The 15,054-nt window shown below is 42.2% G+C and overlaps 1 protein-coding gene across 1 annotated transcript in view; it reads right to left on the bottom strand.

The window, feature by feature from the left end:
* Nucleotides 1-15,054, bottom strand: part of LOC110522961 (arf-GAP with coiled-coil, ANK repeat and PH domain-containing protein 2) — a 123,546-nt gene that overhangs the window by 37,502 nt on the left and 70,990 nt on the right. Inside the window, 1 exon segment of the mRNA XM_036977765.1 lies at nucleotides 5,081-5,155. Within this exon segment, the coding sequence (XP_036833660.1) occupies nucleotides 5,081-5,155 (75 nt within the window).

The raw sequence follows: 15,054 nt of genomic DNA, 5'->3' as shown, positions 1-15,054 counted from the left end.
ACATCATTTCCCATCAATTCCCATTATTAAAGTGGCTGGAGTTGAGTCAGTATGTTGGCAGCAGCCACTCAATGTTAGTGGTGGCTGTTTAACAGTCTGATGGCCTTGAGATAGAAGCTGTTGCAAAGGGTATCAGACCCTTTGCAAAGCTCAGGTGCATTCTTTTTCCATTGATCACCCTTGAGAATTTTCTACAACGGTCTACACGGTCTCTATAAGGTCCCACAGTTGACAGTGCATGTCAGAGCAAAAACCAAGCCATGAGGTGGAAGGAATAGTCCGTAGAGCACAGAGAAGACAGGACTGTGTCAAGGCACAGGTACAAAAAAGTCTGCAGCATTGAAGGTCCCCGAGAACACATTCTTAAATAAAAGAAGTTAAGAACACCTAAGACTCTTCCTAGAGCTGGCCAAACTGAGCAATCGGGGGAGAAGGGCCTTGGTCAGACAGGTGACCAAGAACCCGATGTTCACTCTGGCAGAGGTCCTCTGTGGAGATGGGAGAACCTCCCAGAAGGACAACCATCGCTGTAGCACTCCACCAATCAAGCCTTTATGGTAGAGTGGCCAGACGGAGGGAACGATGAACGGAGAAAAGTACAGAGAGATACTTTATGAAAACCTGCTCCAGAGCCAACAGGACAACGACCGTAAGCACACAGCCAAAACAACGCATGAGTTGCTTCGGGACAAGTCTCTGAATGTCCTTGAGTGGCCCAGCCAGAGCCCGGACTTGAACCCGATCGACCATCTCTGGAGAGACTTGAAAAAAGGTGTGCAGTATCGCTCCCCATACATCCTGGCAGAGCTCATTATGGGGTATTGTGTCTAGATTAATGAGAAGAAAAAACGATTTAATACATTTTAGAAAAAGGCAGTAATGTAACAAAATGTGGGAAAAGTCAAGGGGTCTGAATACTTTCCGAAAGAACTGCGGACGGGGCTGCTAAAAATTTGTTTAGGCGTCACCTTGTTCAGGCTTGTTATCTCATTAGCTAGTTATAGCTGGGGCACGTTCAGCAGGACGCAATGTTTTGGTACATTCAGATATAAATATGCTATGTAGAACAAACAAAAATCTCCCTCTGACATGTTGAATAAGGAATAACGTTGGCTCTATTCATGGAATCTTTATCTGCAACGTTAGAGAACGTTTTGCAACTGAACGTGGCCCTGGGAGCCTATATGCAAACATTTGCTAGCAGGGGACTACATTACTGGGCTTTTAGCTCATTAGTTCCCATTCAAAGTCATTAGCCTCCGTTTGACTTTTGGACATCAATGTGGCTTCGGCGTCTGTGGAACATTGATAATGGCGCGATCGAGTGACAGAGGTGCAACGTCTCCCCCTCCATCGCTCTTTAATATCTATGTAGGCTTGGGAATTCATGGCCAGATATATCCTCATATTTCTTCTGTTGGGAGAGAATAGGATGTTATGCAGAAAAATGATAGACTAAAAAGATTTCCAAAATGAACACTGCCCAGGAGGAAGAGCAGCTGTGTATTGTCGAGGTTGACCTTGAGTTGGTGGGCCGACATCCAAGCTGAGAAGTTTGCCAGGGTGTAAAGAGAAAAAAGGATAAGGCCTAGAATCGAACCCTGGGGGACAGCAGTAGTGAGAGCACGTGGTGCAGACACAGATTATTTTCACTCCACCTGGTAGGGACGACCTGCCAGGTATGACGCAATCCAGGATTGTGCAGAACCTGAGACACCCAACCCTGAGAGGATGGAGAGGAGGATCTGATGGTTCACGGCGTCGAAGGGAGCAGTTAGATTTAGTCGCAGATGAGAGAGTCAGCTTTGGCAGAGCGGAGAGCCTCCGTGACACAGAGGAGAGAGGTCTCGGTTGAGTGAGTTGCCTGGTTAGGGTCAAGAAGATAATTCTGAGAGAGATAACGAAAGAGTTGGTCAGAGACAGCATGCTCAAGTGTTTAGGAAAGAAAAGAAAGAAGGGATACAGGTCTGTAGTTTTTTATATCTGGGATGAGTTGAGGGAGATGAAGAATGGGCGAAGGTCTCCAGAGATGGTCTGGAGAAGGGAGGAGGGATGGGGTCAAGTGGGCAGGTTGTCGAGCAGCCAGACATCACTAGTCACAGGATATCATCTAGAGAGAGAGGGGAGAAAGAGGTCAAGGCGTAGGGTAGTTCTGTGTGAGTGGGATCAGTAGCCTGAGAGAATGAGGGATGGATATTGTTAACCTTTTCTACAAAGTGGTTGACAAAGTCGTCCACAGAGCGGGAGGAGGGAGAAGGTGGAGGAGAAAGTGGAAAAAAGCTTTAAATTTAGAGTGATAGAAAGTGGCTTTAGCAGCAGATACAGAGGAAGAGAAGGTACAGAAGGGAGAGTAGAAGGACAGAAGTTTAGTTATCCTCCATTTCCGCCCAGCTTCCCGCAGCCCTGTTCTGTAAGCACACAGTGAGTCACTCAGCCACGGAGCAAGAGGAGAAGGTCGAGCCGGCTGGGAGGAAAGGGGACAGTGGGAGTCGAAGATTGCGGAAAGGGAGGAGAGTACTGTCGAAGAGGCAGAGTCAGGAGACAGGAGGGAGAAGGATTAAGCCAAAGGAAAAGAGGATAGGATAGAAGGAGACAGTAGTGGGAGAGAGAGAGCAAAGATTGCGGCGGCGCATGACCATCTAGGTAGGGGCCGAGTGGGAAGGGTTGGAGGAGTAGTGCTCCACATGGAGTGGGGTTGCAGAGAGATTAGAAAGCAAACAGCCTCTTGTGAAGATGAGGTTAAGCATATTGCCTGCCTTGTGAGTGGAAGGGGACTGGGAAAGTGGTCACAAGAGTAAAGGGCAGGGTTCATACACATTTTGACAGATGGAACTTCATGACTTTTCCATGATTTCTCCATTACTTTTATCCCCCCTCCCCTCCTAAAGTAGAACACCTGTTAGGCAACGGTATAAAACACGTGGTCTACCCTCAGTCTGGAGAGGTACTGGGTGTGCAGGATTTTGATCAAGCTCTGCTCAAACACAGAGCCAGTTTTATCAAGATCCGGTTGAGCAGCTAATTTCTAAAATTTGGTTTGTTAGAGGGGCACTGGAATAAAAGCCTGCACACCCATTAGCTCTCCTGGAGGATGGTTGACCACCCTTGATGTACAACATTGTGACATAACATTACAACCAAATACGTTTTATGCTTTTTGAAATAATTCACTCATTTAATATATCAAAGATCAAATGGATTTTCAGCTGAGGCAAACCCGCACTCGCAAGTGTCGGTGTAAATTTTTGGGTCATGACGAAAACATTTAACTACAAGATATGTTTTGAATTGGCTACCTATTTATTAGTCTGTTCTCTACCATATTGTCCGACTGCCTCTCTCTCCTTGAGCAACGGCCCAATCGTCTCGGCTCACACATGCATGCAGGTGATACTCGCTAACACAGTCGCTAACACAGACGCGCTCATTCCGATTCTGGCTGATATTTTTATTTGATTCATAAAATATTTAAACACAGTACCTAAATAAATTACATGAACTGAAATTATTTAATTTCCATGGACTTTTCCTAAACATTTCTGATTTTATAATTTTCCAAGACTTTTCCAGGCCTGGAAAACAGGCTTTTCAGGATTTTCATGAAACCCTGAAAAGAGTGCAAAGAAAGAGTTGGAAATAAATTAATTGCAGTAAGGCGTCGGGAGTTTAAAGTGACCCAGTACGATGACTGGTGAGCCATCGTCGGGAATTTAGCTTATCAAGACCTCTCCAAGGACACCTGGTGGCGATAGACAAAAACAATGTTAAGCTTGAGTGGACAAGTAACAGTGACCAGATGGAATTCAAATGAGGAGATACTGGTGAGAGAGAGGAAAAAGAGAAAATCTCCAATTAGGAGAAGTTAGTAGCCCAGTGCCACCACGACCAGATGCTCTCGGATTATGAGCGAACACAGTCAGATGACGAGAGAGCAGCTGGAGTAGCAGTGTTTTCTGGGGTAATCCATGTCTCCATCAGGGCCAAAAAGTGTAGGGACTTAAGGGCAGCCTTAGTGACCACAAATCGGCAGTTCTAAAGGATGCCAGACACTAGGAATTCCACATGGGTTGCAGCCACGGGCTGGGGAGCATCTATAAAAACTACAGGGAGAGTAGCGAGTATCCCTGTCGTTTGGTAAGTGAGCCCCGAAGCGTCCGACCCACTTGAATAAAGCATGGTGTGTGCCTGTGTGTCGGTGACTTATTAGGGTGCCATTTAGGACCTAGCCTGTGAGATCCCATCATCAACGCCTGCCCAATGACTCCTCTACTCTTCTAGTGTTACACAACACATTAGTAAGTTGCAGTTCTGTGTTTCATAGCGCTAAATAAACCATTATCAAATCAAATCTAATTTTATTTGTCACATTAATGAAATAATGAAATAATGAATTACCATTCATACTGTTTGCATAGAAATAGAATGATAAATATAATGATAGCGTGTGTATTAGAGTGAGTAGACAGGTACAGAAGTGAATGGGTAAGGGGGTGACAAAATACAATGACAAAATACATCATAGTTAGTCATTAATAATTACTTTTTTTCATTACAATACATGCTGTACTCATAGAAGTAGACAGATCCTCAATTTCTATGATTAGAGTGAAGAAGGGCAGAAGTGGATGAGTAACTGGGGGTATATTGGTGAGGCTTTCTGAAAATCCCAGTTTCAGGGCTGATCCTTTAATAGAATGGGTTGGAGTGCAATAAGAAAGGCTTTATGGCTATCCACCTCAGTCAAATCACTGCTTTAAACCAGAGCTCCCCAAGGCTAGAGACAGGGAGGGTGTGTGTGTGCTCGCTCAAGGATAGCTAGAGCAGGGTTTCCCAAACTCTATCCTGCCAGTGCCAAAGGACATCCAGCCAACTTGGGAAGCATTGGAGTCAACATGGGCCAGCATCCCTTGTGGAATGCTTGTCACCTTTTTGAGTCCTTGTCCCGTTGAATTGAGGCTGTTCTAAAGGCAAAAGTGGTGGTGCAACTCAAGATTTGGAAGGTGTTCTTAATGTTTTGTACACTCAGTGTATAGCGCAAGTGTGCCAAAAAAGGTGAGTCATGTTTCTGTGTGTGTGTTACCTTCTGTTGAATGGTGGAGTGTTTCTGCTCCATGTCCCTCTTCTCTTTGGCTGCATCAACCACCAGCTGGTCCAGCTGAAACACACAGAGCACAGGTAAGGATTGTTTGAAAGCATCAATTGTGTGTGTGCCATATTTTTAAACAGGTTGCAATAGTCTAAAGAATATGACCGTTCCTTATTGGACAAGTTCAGGTAGTCAGTCCCCCTCTATTTCAGTCAGATATCTGTACGTTTTGTGCCTAATGACCCCACAATCCCCAGTAGGCCTCTATCCTCTCTAGCTACAGTAAAGGGTTCAAGGCTAGTTTGTAAGGGTTTTTGTGTCTGTAGTTGCTAATGAACTTCCAGTTTCCCCTACAAATAGAGTTCATATGCAAAATACTTGGTTATCTGAAGTGGCTTCCTCTACTCATCTGCTGTCCTGAATTTAGCACTGTTCTAAAAACGCATGAAAGCAATATTGCAGTCTGTAGTCTATGCTCTCTTTCAAACTTGGACCATAAAGGTGTCCCTTGGATAAAGAACTGCTCCACTACGAGATGAGCTCTCCTCCTTCAGATTGAGGAACTTGAAGACTGTTTGAGTAGGTCGTTTGATGACCCCAGAGTTTGTTTCCTACATCAGTGTAATTCTAGTCTCCGCTTCAGAGGGTTTTTGGCTGCAAACAGCCTAAATCAGCATCTACGATATCTCATCTCAAGCAAACACTATCTGGTAACAAAGATCATTTGTCGAGAAAGGAACCAGGATGCAGCGAATGTGTGTCTAATGGAACTCCTGTATCATTACAACCTACAGAAATGATCTAACCTAAGGGAACTATGGGACATTACACTTTATTTTACAGTTCTGTTTTAGTCTTGGTATTAACTAAGAAACAACCTATTACTTACAGTAGCTTTAGAGTTTCAATGAACCCCAAAGAATCAAAAAGTAGGTAGTCGATTTGTAATAACCATTTTTCATGCAATGTCTAAGTAAATACTAGGGCTGTAAATTAAAGCATAAACAACCTCACTGATATAACTTATTAAACAACATGCTTATAAATTAATGAATACACTGAGGAGGATTAGCTAACACTCCACAGAATCTATACTCCAATAAACCCTGTACTAAGTAACGTTAAGAAAAATACATACATTAATGGCAATCTGGGAGATTGGGAGATTTATCTGGGAGATTTATTGAAACAAAGAGCACAATTACAGCACAGATTCGCCACAAGTGCAGCATAGCATAGGCCTAATTTCATAATTCATACAAGACAAGCCTACACTATGGAATAAATTATTCTAAGGAGCCTAAATCAGGATCCAACTACACTCACACTAAACCTGGAGTGTTAGGCCAGTAAACGAAAGGTCACTGGTTCGAATCTGCTGTTCCGCCCTTGAGCAAGGCAATTAACCCCCAACAACAACCTCTCTCTGGGCACCGATGATGTGCATATCGATTAAGACAGCCCCCCGTACCTCTCTGATTCAGAGGGTTGGGTTAAATGCGGAACACACATTTCGGTTGAATGCATTCAGTTGTGCAACTGACTAGGTATCCCTCTTTCCCCTTTCCTTTCCCTGCACCCACTACTAAAGCCCATTACTAGATGCCTCTGGAGCTGAGATACATATTTGGGGACAGATTTTGTTTCGTTTTAGCAGAAAGTGGGCGGTTGTCGGAATGGCAGCTGGATTGGATTGGAAATGTTTTCCCCCTCCTCCATAACAACCAGCCCATTAGACTACAGCTTCTAGTGTATTTTAACAGTATTTTGCCTATATCCATAAACACAGAATTACAGTCCCTTCTGGTCATTCTATTTCTATGTGTAGGCTATATCACTGTAACTGGTCCATTCAGAAGTAGGCCTTGTGATTCTGACTCACCCACTGCACGACCACCGACTGACGTGGTCTACAATTCAAACGACTCACTAGGGTGGTGGTTGTGCATCTTTGTTCCCTTTCACTCTGTCATCATGTAGAAAATCAGTCACTAGTTACAGTGTGCATATTGTTTCTGACATTTGACTGATGAATAGTCATGGTAAATTAATTTATTCATTTCTGAGTGTATAAATAAATACATTTCGTTATTCAACCTAGGCTAAAAGCATCTTGGAAAGACAATCGCTTCAATCTTTCAGTTCCTGATATGAAAAGTCCAGTCACTGAAACCCCTAAATTGTTTAGGAAACACATTCCATACCCTTTCTCTCTTTACATGAAACATGTCAGTATTGCATGCATTTGACCAATAGGGCCTGACCTATAGGTGGGGCGGCAGGAAGCCTAGTGGTTAGTGTTGGACTAGTAACCGAAAGGTTGCAAGATCGAATCCCCGAGCTGACAAGGTAAAAATCTGTCCTTCTGCCCCTGAATAAGGCAGTTAAACCCACTTTTCTTATGCCAGCATTGAAAATAAGAATTTTGTTCTTAAATGACTTGCCTAGTTACATAAATAAAATAAAATGTATATATTTTTTAATTGCCTAACATAATCACATCAATAAATAGGTTAAAACAAACTCTGAACACAGTAATGTTGACAGCAACATTTATGGGGAGGATGTGAAAAATAAACTTGAAATGGGGGAATGTTTACTGGTTGCTCAGGAGGGAAAAGGGAAGTCATATCTGTGGAAGACATTTGATATAAGTGTGGAAACTACTGGAGATCAAGAAAAAGGAAGGTATAGGAGCAGGTGTTGCATGAGTATTATGTGTGCCAAACAGTTCCTGTTAGATTACAATATATTATTTTTTTCTGACCATTTGGAACAATACGTTCCCACAGTTGACAGTGCATGTCAGATCAAAAACCAAGCCATGAGGTTGAAGGAATTGTCCGTAGAGGTCCGAGACAGGATTGTGTTGAGGCACAGATCTGGGGAAGGGTACCAAAATATTTCTGCAGAACACAGTGGCCTCCATCATTCTTAAATGGAAGAAGTTTAGAACCACCAACACTCTTCCTAGAGCTGGCCGCCCAAACAAACTGAGCAATCGGGGGAGAAGGGCCTTGGTCATTCAAGCTCTGTCACTGACAGAGCTTCAGAGGTCCTCTGTGGAGATGGGAGAACGTTTCAGAAGGACAACCATCTCTGCAGCACTCCACCAATCAGACCTTTATGGTAGAGTGGCCAGACGGAAGCCACTCCTCATTAAGAGGTACATGACAGCCCATTTGGAGTTTGCCAAAATCCACCTAAAGGACTCTCAGACCATGAGAAATAAGATTCTCTGGTGTGAGGAAATCAAGATTGATCTCTTTGGCCTGAATGCCAAGCTTCACGTCTGGAGGAAACCTGGCACCATCCCTACGGTGAAGCATGGTGGTGGCAGCACAATGCTGTGGGTGATGTTTTCAGCAGCAGGGACTGGGAGACTAGTCAGAATCGAGGGAAAGCGCTGAGATCCTTGATGAAAACCTACGCCAGAGCGCTCAGAACCTCAGACTGGGGCGAAGATTCACCTTCCAACAGGACAACAATCCTAAGCACACAGCCTAGACAAAACAGTGTGAATTTAGGACAAGTCTATGAATGTCCTTGAGTGGCCCAGCCAGAGCTTGAACCTGATAGCTGATAGCTGTGCAGCAACAACCTGATCAGCCTTGAGAGGATCTGCAGAGAAGAATGGGAGAAACTCCGCAAATGCAGGTGTGTCAAGCTTGTAGCATGATACCCAAGAAGACTCAAGGCTGTAATCACTGGCAAAGGTGCTTCAACAAAGCACTGAGTAAGGGTCTGAATAATTATGTAAATATGATATCAGTTTTTATAAATTTTTTACATTTGCAAACATTTCTAAAAAACAGTTTTTGCTTTGTCATAATGGGGTATTGTGTAGATTGATGAGGGGAAAATCTATTTAATACATTTTAGAATAAGGCTGTAACGTAACAAAATGTGGAAACAATCAAGGCGTCTGGATACTTTCCGAATGCACTGTAAATGGATGATTTATAAAGCCAGGCACATTTAACAGTTAGGCTATTATTTACAGACCTAATTAAGTTGAGGTTTGCTCACTCCTCAATTGTCTAAGACAATTAGGCTGTCTTATTCACACGGGACTAGTATCACTAGAGAACGTTGGTTACGTAATTATTATCCCAGATTGTCCGTTATTTCTGAGGACAATTCAGACGCGGTTCGTTTCTTTCAAAATGCCCCCTTTAATTATATTTTTTGTATATTCCAACAAGTCCAGCACTGTACGTAGGCACTTCACATATAGGCTATGCGCAGCACTTTATCAGTTATTGTTTTCTTGCTCAAACCGTGAGCAACACCTGTCAAACTCAGACATTTCTCTCAATATACAGGGATGTCGATTTGCACGGGACTAGTATTATGAGAAGACCTTGGAGCTCACTGCTGGTGCCTTCAACGCATTGTTTTCAATCCCAATATGCTGGTTAATTTTGCTATTATGCACATAGCAACATAGGGAAAGGCTCCAATTGCAAGGCGCACTGAAGATTATGTTTCAGAACTGCGGTCAGCGACCATATCCAACGTGGGGGAAAGCGCATGTTATAAAATAATATTACATTTATTAGTGTTGCGCCATTATTTTTACATAATATAACCAAATACAATTTCAGTATCACATGTCTTAGAGGGGCGGACTGTGTCATCCGCAATGGATTAGTCCACTGAGATAGGCGCAAATCAATCTTGTGCACCATGATTTTTTTGTTGTTGAAAATTGCGACTGCTCGACTAAAGAAATCTTGGTCGACCAACAGCCTATCGACCAAACAATCAGCCAGTCAACTAAGTGGGGTCAGCCATAATACATGTCAAATACTTCAGCTTTGCTTGATTTGCTTAGTACAACGGAACTAACGGCATTAGTCTTAAAAGTGCTAAAGCCTTGTCAATCCTCCTATCTTTCTATCAATATCAAACTGATAATGTTGTCGTTAAGCTCAGCCCTGTTGGTAGCTCCTCCACACCGCTCTCTCCTTCACTAATAAGCCTACGTTCTGAGTCCCAGGGTGGGAATACCCTGTCATTCCTCTTCCAGCTTCCTCATTCCCACTGCTCTACTAAGATAATAATCATCACAGGAGCAGCAGATCGGTCAACGTTTCCCCTGTTTAAACTAGGGCTGGGTGGTATACCGTATTTTACAATATACCAGTATTGATGCACAGACCGGTTTTGGTTTTTACTTTACCTTCTATAACAGTATTTGAATGTTTAGTTTGTTAAAACCTCTTTAGGGTATGTGGGACGCTAGCGTCGCATCTGGCCAACATCCAGTGAGCGCCAAATTTAAATACAGAAATGCTCATTATAAAAATTGTATGTGGTATGTATGTGGTATGTGAAGGGTCATCAAGTTATAGCAGAAATCTACCTCACCAAGCAAAGTGAGAAGAATACGAGCACCACATTGAAGCTGCCCAGCAACACCCGTTGGGGTAGTGTTGTCATCATGTTTGACAGTCTCCTGGAGGGGAAGGAGTCTCTCCAAGAAATGGCCATATATCACAGTCTCCCAATATGGACAGCGCCATCAAGAGGATCCTCCTGGATTATGTATTTTGGGAGAGCGTGGTAAACAGCCTGAAACTCCTGAAACCTATAGCAGTAGCCATTGCAGATTGAAGAAGACAATGCCATCCTGGCTGATGTTCAGACTCTGCTTGCAGATGTAAGAGAAGAAATCCGTACTGCCTAAATACAGAAATGCTCATTATAAAAATTCAGAAAACAAAACATATTTTACATAGGTTTAAAGATTGACTTCTTGTTAATCCAACCACAGTGTCAGATTTATAAAATGCTTTATAAAATGCTTTTCAGCGAAGCATACCTAGCCCAGAACATACCTAGCCCAGAACATAGCCCAGTTGACAAATTATTACAAAGAGTAACCAGCCAAGCAGAAGCGTTACAAAACTCAGAAATATAGATACAATTAATTAATTAATTGATGATCTTCATATAGTGGCACTCAGAAGACATTCATTTACTCAATACATTTTCCTTTTGTTCGATAAAGTCTCTTTATATCCAAAAACCTTCATTTTCTTTGCGCGTTTTCTTCAGTAATCCACAGGCTCAAACCCAGTCAAAACAGGCAGACCAAAAAAAATCTAAATTGTATCCGCAAAGTTCATAGAAACATGTCAAAAGATTTTTAAATTCCATCCTCAGGTTGTTTTAGCCTAAATTATCTATAATATTTCAACCGGACAATAACGTTGTCAATATAAAAGGTAAACAAGAAATGCACTCTCTCGGGATTGCGCATGAAAAAGCTCTGTGACACGTCAGGGTCCACTCATTCAGACTGGTCTTACTCCCTCATTTATAAGAATACAAGCCTGAAACAATTTCTAAAGACGGTTAAAGAAGGCATAGGAACTGCAAATTGTGTCCTAAGTTAATGGATACTGTAATGGCATTGAATAGAAAACTACAAACCCCCCCCCAAAAAAATACTTCCTGAGTGGATTTTTCTCAGGTTTTCACCTGCCAAATCAGTTTTGTTATACTCAGACAATATTTTAACAGTTTTGGAAACTTTACAGTGTTTTCTATCCAAATCTACCAGTTATATGCATATCATATCTTCTGGGCCCGAGTAGCAGGCGGTTTAATTTGGGCATGCTTTTCATCCAAAATTCCGAATGCTGCCCCCTACCCTAGAGATGTTAAATGTGATTTGCCGTGTGTAAAGTCAATTTTTATAGTTTACTTCACTACTTGAGTCACCTCTCTCCGCTCTCGCCATGCCGCTTTCCACACAGACCTAGTCTCGCTCCGTCACTCAAGGAGTGCATTTGTTGTTCCTCGACCACGCAACATTTGCGTTCAGTCTTCATGGTCAATGCAGCACATGCAACAATGTTGATGACAACGATGCTACTTTAAATGTGCTTCTTAATATAAATTTACTAGCATTCTATCATTACACTATTAGTTTGTTTTCCTTACATCTGCAAACAGCTAATTTGTCTTTTATTAGCAAGTTGGGACTAAATTTTGATAGCCGCTAAAGCTAATCTCTAGTTAGCTGGCTAGCTAGCTAATAAATGTACCGAGTCAGAGCAAACGTAATTAGCTACACAGCCAGATAATACCAGTGATGGTATAAATCAGCATGTTGTTTGTGCAACAGTATCTTCTAAATCAAAGAGGAATATGCGAAGCATGAATATGTTAGCTACATGAAGTAGCTAAGAGAAAACATTCAACGTAGCCAAAGATTATAGTGTCCTCTAGGAAACAATTTGGATCCTACCCTGTCACAATAACTCCTCCCTGGCATTTTCATTCGGTGTCATGTCAAAAAACACTATTTAAAGTGCCCACTATTATATTATAACTATAGAATTAGAATAATCATTATATTTCCATGATTCCAACAGTTCACCCAAGTGTTTTGCTCTAAATCAATTGCAACATTTGGTTAAAAATAAAGCCTACATTGTTTGCCCATATCATGCAGCCCTACGTGGCAGTGTGGAAATGATCTCAAATGAGTGCAGGAAATGTAGAAATGTATGAAAATGCAGGAAATCATTTTTAGTTTGAAGTTGAACTGAACAGTATAAAACAATAAGAATGGAGAAAGACCCATTGAAATCACTTAGAATGTTTGTGTTGCCACCCTGGGGTCACGCACTACTCACAAAACATAAAATGCTGTCAAACCGTCAATATGTGATATGATACTTTGGCCATTTCGCCCAACCCTAGTTTAAACCTCCCCTGGTCCAGAGGAAGCTGCTGATATATCTGACCAGTGATGGGGGGGGGGGGTGATCGATAGTTACATATTCTTTTTGGATGATATTACATCGATATTTCACTCCATATTTCACCCCACCTAGTGCCAATTATTAACATTTGCTACAGTGGGTAGCGTTAGCTAGTGCTAGTTGTCTGTGCCTGAGCCGAAACTCCAGTTTGTTTTATCCAAAAGCATGTTCTCCATCTTCTTTTTAAATAGTGAGCCAATAACTCTTCAGTACTTTTTTTTGCCTGACTGATCAAAACTAGTTTTCTCATGCTTTCTCTTCAGCAGACATATAGTGAGCAATATCAAATTGCAATACATACAGTATCGGCACCTAAGGATCATGATAGTATCGCATCAGGTCAGCGCTACCAGTGACCATGACACACACAATGAAAGTGCATCATCACTGGCCACAGGCCTAGTGTTGATTGGCTCCACCTAGTGCCACTGAACTAAACTAGGGCACATTTTTGTACATGTGTGCACCCAGCAAAAATAATGGACAACAGTTTGGTTTGTGGGCCGAAGCAATTACTTTTCACCCTAGTTCAACTCCTTGGCAGGGAGGAAAAGCGTTGCCTGGCATGGCTTTACCTTTCTGTATAGAGAGTAAGAGCTTGATGATAAGCTGCCAAGTTGAATCAGGTGTGTTAGCGCTGAGGGGACAGTGGTTTTCAAACATCTCATCGGGGAACCCCCCCCAGAGCTAGCACATCTGATTCAACTTGGCAACTTATCATCATCAAGCCCTTAACTAGGTGAATTGTAAAACATCTGGGGATCCCCGAGGAGAGGTTTAAGAAGCACTATGCGTTCGGATGGGCCAGGTGGAGATACAGTTACAGTTTAATGGGAGTAAATGGGATAAAGGCCTACCTGTCCCCCCAGCTGTTTCATGAGAGGTTGTAGTTCACTGAAGAGGTCGTAACCCTAGTGGAAGAAGGTCAGGTGGGCGTACATGAAGGACAGCATCTACGGACAGGAACATACCAATCTAAGACGTCGTACACGAGGCAAAAGACATGGGAACAACAGTTAAGTTCATATGGTTATTTTCATAGAAAACAATATTTACCGATTTGAGGATTTCCGATCTTCTCTTAGACTGGAGTACATTGATCTGTGTGGGTAGAAAGAAAAGCTCACGGTTAGATTGGGTCACCAGTGTGTGTGAGCGCATGTGTATATGAGAAAAAGAGAGCACTGTACTAGTGAAATGATCAAATCAAATACTCCTCCTAGTTCACACCAATAAACTTCAAATGCATTTAAAGTTAATTGGTTCCCATTAAATGGGCATCATGAATAATGTATAATTAGCCAGAACTACATCACTATAGATGTTGTAGGAACTGGATAGGTAGAAGCAGGCCCTAGGAATGGGATAGGTGTATTGCATTTACTCAATTCTACTCTCCTCGCTTCTACTAATGCTTTTACTTTCTTTCATAAATCTGCAAAAGCGGAATGGTTTGAGACCAGTGGAAGGTTTTTTTCAGGCTGGGCAGTTGAGAGGACATTGAGCAACTTAAAATAACTGTGTCCATGTCAATTGATAAACATCTAAATGTCCCATTATAGCTGCTAAGGAAGGTGTTGTTGACATGCTGAGGACTCTCATGTGGAAAATAACAACATATTAAAATGTGGAACTTCAATGGAATGCCCCTTTAAAATCAGCCTTGCTTTCCGGGCTTATAGATTTTCGGAGCACTTGATTGATAGCAAGCGAGCTCGATACCGCACTACCTCTTCAAGGGGAAGACTTTGATAAATTATTGGGCAGCCCTTGCAGAACACTGCTGTTATTGTAAAACGTGCATGCTAGTATGGTTGCAAAGGGTCGGACACTTTCCAGGAAATTTTCCATGGGGAGTTAAGCCCTGGAATTTGGGGAAATTTGCTTAAATTCAACAAATTTGTGAGATACACAAGGCAATTCTAAGTCTTGTGGCATATTTTGGTTAAAATATCCCCAATTCAATGGAATTGCAACCCCCTGCATGCATTCTTCCATCATATGTGAAGTGCACTCTTCCATCACATGTACAGCTGTTTCTCAAGATCTTGCACACTAATGAGATGTTATTGAGCCCACTCTACCTGTTTGAGCCAAGGTCTACATGCTTTCTGGTAAGTTTTGATTACAATATTTGGAAAGGTGAATATATTTTATATAAATACATGAGTTTTTGTTAACTAGTAA

The sequence above is a fragment of the Oncorhynchus mykiss genome, chromosome 5 (genome assembly GCF_013265735.2).
Source record: "Oncorhynchus mykiss isolate Arlee chromosome 5, USDA_OmykA_1.1, whole genome shotgun sequence".
Taxonomy (NCBI): Eukaryota; Metazoa; Chordata; class Actinopteri; order Salmoniformes; family Salmonidae; genus Oncorhynchus; species Oncorhynchus mykiss.
Note: the sequence above shows the minus strand (reverse complement) of the source record. Positions and strands in the feature narration are given on the sequence as shown.